Here is a 5425-nt window from a genome sequence, read left to right on the forward strand (position 1 = left end):
CACTCCTGGTGAGACTAGGAATCGACTCAGGGGTGGGCCGATGGGGGTCATTTTTTTTCTGTCACTCTAGTGCACACAGATCTGTGTGGCCCGATGAAAACCGCCACGCCGAGCGGTAACCGATATGTTATGAACATAATCGATGACTATAGTCGTTTTACGGTAACGTACCTATTGCAGCATAAATGGGAAGCAACGGAGAACATTAAAGAGTATGTTCGGTGGGTGGAGAATCACCATGGTAAGAAGCCGAAAATAATCCGCTCGGACGGTGGAGGGGAATTCGACAATAAAGAATTGCGGAAGTTTTACCGAACAGAGCGCATTAAACCACAGTTTACCACTCCTTACTCGCCACAACAGAACGGAGTGGCCGAGCGTAAAAACGGGTCACTCACAGAGATGGCAACCTGTATGTTAATCGATAAAGGCATCGAGAATCGTTTTTGGGGGGAAGCCACTCTTACTGCGACCTATTTACAAAACCGTTTACCGTCAAGATCGGTTCAGAAAACGCCGTATGAACTATGGTGGGGTCGTAAGCCGGAGTTAGGTCACTTGAAGGTCTTTGGGAGTGAAGCGTATGTGCACATTCCTGAATCGAAACGAGGAAAGCTAGATGGCAAAGCTCGAAAGCTCACTTTCGTAGGGTATTCGATGGAGCATAAGGGGTACCGCTTTGTAGATCGTGTGACAAATCAGATCACTGTGAGTCGTGATGCCAGATTCATTGAGCTGGACAACGGAACGAATTCGGTGGAGTTTCCAGCAACGGGGTCGGATTCCAGTGTTCCAAGGGGAAACGCTGAGGATGATATCGAATTGATACCTTTCAAGGAAGAGCCTGATAGCGACACAGACCAAACCAACATCGATTCAGAAAGTGATGAATACCTCGAAGCATCGGGACGAGATGACCACGTTCCATTTAACAGTCGAAGATCGGATCGCTTGACTCGTGGTGTAGTGCCGAAGCATTTTGATAACTACGTTCTGGATTACGCCGTAGGAATTGCTGCATGTGCGGTGGAAGAACCATCGGACTTTCGTGAAGCTGTCAAGGAACCGGAATGGAAAAACGCAATGCAGGAGGAATTGGCGTCTCATCAGCGAAATGGAACCTGGGAACTTGTACAACGACCCAAAGGACGTAAGGTAGTTGGCTCGAAATGGGTTTATAAAGTCAAACGCAACGAGAAAGATGAAGTGAAGTTCAAGGCTAGGATTGTCGCTCAGGGATATACTGAGAAGTTTGGAGTCGATTACGAAGTGTTTGCACCTGTAACTCGCCAGGCTACGTTCAGATCGTTTTTAGCCATAGCTTCAAAGCGGAATATGGTCGTTCGACATCTGGATGTCAAAACCGCGTATCTTTACGGGATGCTGGACGAAGAAATTTTAATGCGTCAGCCTCCTGGGTTTGCAGTAGCCGGTAAGGAGGAGTATGTTTGCCTGCTCAAGCGCAGTATTTATGGTTTGCGACAGTCTGCTCGCTGCTGGTACAAAAAGCTTGATGAAGTCCTTATCCAGTTGGGATTCAAGTCATCGAAAGCCGACCCGTGCCTGTACAGTAAACTAGTTGGGACCACTGAAGTGTTTCTGCTTGTGTACGTGGACGACATGTTGATTGGGTCAACTGATGAACGGGAAGTGAAAAGGGTTTTCGATTCTCTGCAGGAGGAGTTTGAACTCACTTGCCTTGGAGAAGTGCGGCACTTCCTCGGAATGGACGTGCAGCGAAAAAATGGGACCTACACAGTTATTGAAGAGTTACATCGAAAAGTTAATCGCGAAGAATGGGATGGAACAAGCTAAGACGGCGAAGTCACCCATGGACCCAGGATACCTGAGTATAACAGATTCAAGTGCCCCCTTCGAAGACCCTACAATGTATCGGAGCCTTGTTGGAGGGCTATTATATCTTGCCGTTACCGCTAGACCTGATATAGCTGCATGTACTGCAATTCTCGGACGCAAATTCAGCGCTCCGGGTGAAGCAGATTGGACCGCTGCGAAACGAGTTCTACGCTACCTGAAGGCAACAGCTGACTACAGTCTGCAACTAGGAGGAGAACCGGATAAGACGCTAATTGGTTACTCAGACTCTGACTGGGCAGGAGATGTCGTTAGCCGAAAATCAACATCCGGGTTTGTGTTTTTGTTCGGAGGTGGAGTGATTTCCTGGGCTAGTCGCCGCCAGACGTCCGTCACGCTCTCGTCAATGGAGGCAGAGTACGTAGCGCTCAGCGAAGCTTGCCAAGAGATCGTTTGGTTGAGGAAGCTTTTTCGTGATTTTGGTGAAGAACAGAAGGATCCAACCGTCATGAACGAGGACAATCAGGGATGTCTTGCGTTTGTAAAGTCAGAGCGTTTGAGTCGACGATCGAAGCACATCGATACAAGGGAGAATTTCGTTAAAGATTTGTGCGATAAGAAGGAAATAGTTGTGTTGTACTGTCCAACAGATCTAATGGTTGCCGATGGAATGACAAAACCCCTCGGACCTTTGAAACATAGGAAGTTTTGTGAAATGATAGGGTTGTCAGTGAATCAGGCGATCACTGAGGAGGAGTGTGGAGAAAAACAGTGACCACCTTATATCAACATACTACTATCTATGTACACTTTGTTAACCGCACCCATATGTGACCCTTATCCACTAAGTCAATCCCTCGTTCAGTGCATAAAGCAAACGCCTATCAGGCGAATTCTCATTCTCGAGCGCGACCATGCAAGAGTGCAGTTCATTTTTTTTTTGTTTTTTTCTCAGACTAAATAAAAGTAACCGTAAAAGTTCTCGCGTGTGTTTTTATTTACTTCGAGCATCTGATTTATTACGCTGTATTTCCGCTGTGAACTGTGACATTCCCGTCATTTCGCTCATTATTCCGCTGCCGAGTTGAATTTCATGAAAAATCCCCATTAATCCACATCTCTAGCCCTTGTAGAATAAATTTCAAATGTTTTTTGCGTTGAAATTATACCAAATTAAGAGAAATTAGTAAAACAAAAGTTTGTTTACAAATCTTATTAGCCCTATTGAAAAGTTAATATGAATTTTTAAACTTTTTTAAAAAATCCGAAGGCAATCCGTTTGAACCTCTTAATCTCTCTGTCACGAGTTACAGCTTCGTAGCGTTTGACTCAAATACTAAGTGAGTCCAAAATTCGGACCAAGTAAATGACAAAGATATTGCCGTAACATTTTTTTGTTAGGATACAGCGTCTCTGTAACATATCTTTGTTGCATACTTAAAACAATCAAGACAAACACCATAAATCTAAAAAAAAATTCCTATGTATAAATGAGATCCTCTCTTAGTTTACTTTCTCTTCCACTAATCACATTTGCGTTTAAGTCTTTGCATAGTATGCTAGTCGATATCATACTCTTTCGATATGTACTGGAAAATTCTTTGAAAGTTTAATGACAAAGTCGTAATAATCGAAAGTAAACGAAGAGAGGCTTTCATTTCACGAGTTACGCCTTCATAGCATTTGACCAAAATGTTTGTAAAAGGCATGACACAGCATGACGAGAATACCTTGATACTTTTAGGTACAATATGTCATTATGCATATGGTCTAGCTTCCATTTCCGTGTTGAAGGCTGTTTTGGCCTTAACGCTGAAAACCTTTTCCGTTGACAAAGTGAAAGTTTACTTAAAAAGCACGCAATTATGTCGATATAGAGCTTGATGACTCCAGCAAAATTTTCATATAACTTCCTTCTGAGCAATTTCCGAATCACTCAAAACCGCTAATTAAATATTTCTCTCAAGGGTAATAATCGATTAGATAAGTATTTTGCCATTTGCTCTCTTCCAGTTCATTTACCAGAGCCGCGGACTAAATGCGCCATAGCGTGCGGGTGTAAGACAAATCAGTCAATTCTCTTATAGTAGGTTTGCCCATGTTCTTCTAGGCGAATGATAAATCTCCTAATTTTGGACTCTACGTTTCTTCTGAATGCACACTATTTGACTCCACACAGAAATGATTGATTACAGAGTCGTACGGTTGTCAAGTCAATGCTGTGGTTAGTGTTTCCATGGGCTCATTTCTAACAAAGTGAAGGTGTATCTCTTCCAAATGGGGTTGAACAGTAGGATAGCTACCCAAAACGTTATTCCTACATTCTTCTTTTCCTGATGGAAAGCAAGGCTCAAGGTGGCAGTTTGGTCTAAAAATGGCATGAGTCTACTAGTCGTAGTAAGTGACGTAACGCATTAATCGCAACCTAGAGAGCGTCGGTTGATCTCTCGTTCCTAATTTGATGTATTTTAGGCTGAGCTAATCTTTGACCCTCTTACTGCGACTACGACTCTGTTGTCAATCAATATTAAAATCAATATTGAAAGTGTCGATTCATGAACACAGGTTATAGGTGTCGGGTTAGGTGTAAACAATCGCAGGAGCCTAAGATCTGATGGAGAGCCTTGTGGAGAGCCATCTTTAAGTCATGTGACCGAATAAATCAGTGCGTTCGAAACATTCACAATCGGTGTCATTTTGCGAGCTAATCGTGACTGAAGTCGTAATGGAAATCAGGTTGTATCAGGTTTGACCTAGTCCGATAATTTTTGTGCGGATTAGCGTGATATTTACACAACTCGAATATTGGACAGAGCCGTCGGATGATTTTTTAGAAATTGCCGCAATAAAAAATCTACATTTGTTTACTTTCAAGTTTTTTCGTTAGATTATGTCTACATTTTCTCCTTGGTTACTTGCTCTTCCTTGCCGCTTTAACGTTTGCTTCTGAACCTCTTCGTTCAACACGATAGCTAAAATCGCAAAAATTGTCATCTTTCGAAATACACGGAAATAATTCTACAAAGTGTAATAAGGTTAAAGCTAAGAATTACACAAAATATACTGCCGTTTCAATCATATCTGTCTCAACGCTCATGTCACCTTTTATCGATTTTGTCTTTCCATTGTCATACGCTACAAAATGAAAGTATTTTCTGGTGAACATTTCGAAATCTAGAGTTTGTTAGAAAAATTTGAAAAAAAAAATTCAAGTCATTTGGTCTCATCGTGAAAGTTCACCAGATCTTGCAAAATAGAACACGCGGCATGAAAGAGCAGACTTTTGCCAACATCTTTGATTTTTTTAAAAGTGTTTGATGCATTTTCTCCTTTTTTAGAGACAAAAATATGTGACGCGGAAAACGCGGTATGTGGGAATATGCCAAAAACTAAGCAATCAAATGGAGATTCAATTACCTCAACGGTCCTTTTGGAAGGTGCTGAATATCTTTTCGAGAAAACTGTATATTAACCGATATTTGCTATTATATTTCAGTTTCAATACCCCGGCATTTTGACTTTGACGCTTACTCCCTATTCAAAGGCAAATTTTCGAAATTTTCCGTGCAATTGGCTGGAATAAATGTCTCCTACATTGGCGAGATACACA

At 42.1% G+C, this 5425-nt stretch overlaps 1 protein-coding gene across 1 annotated transcript; it reads left to right on the forward strand.

Moving 5' to 3' along the window:
• Positions 1-1888: 1888 nt before the first annotated feature.
• LOC131687216 (uncharacterized) lies at positions 1889-2590 on the forward strand. The gene has a single exon (XM_058971271.1). The coding sequence runs from the start codon at positions 1889-1891 to the stop codon at positions 2588-2590; it is 702 nt and encodes a 233-aa protein (XP_058827254.1).
• The last annotated feature ends 2835 nt before the right edge of the window (positions 2591-5425 follow it).

Source organism: Topomyia yanbarensis, chromosome 3 (assembly GCF_030247195.1).
Source record: "Topomyia yanbarensis strain Yona2022 chromosome 3, ASM3024719v1, whole genome shotgun sequence".
Taxonomy (NCBI): Eukaryota; Metazoa; Arthropoda; class Insecta; order Diptera; family Culicidae; genus Topomyia; species Topomyia yanbarensis.

Bases quoted from the DNA above. Each gene is read 5' to 3' on its own strand.
- LOC131687216 (XM_058971271.1), top strand. From the start codon at position 1,889: ATGTATCGGAGCCTTGTTGGAGGGCTATTATATCTTGCCGTTACCGCT.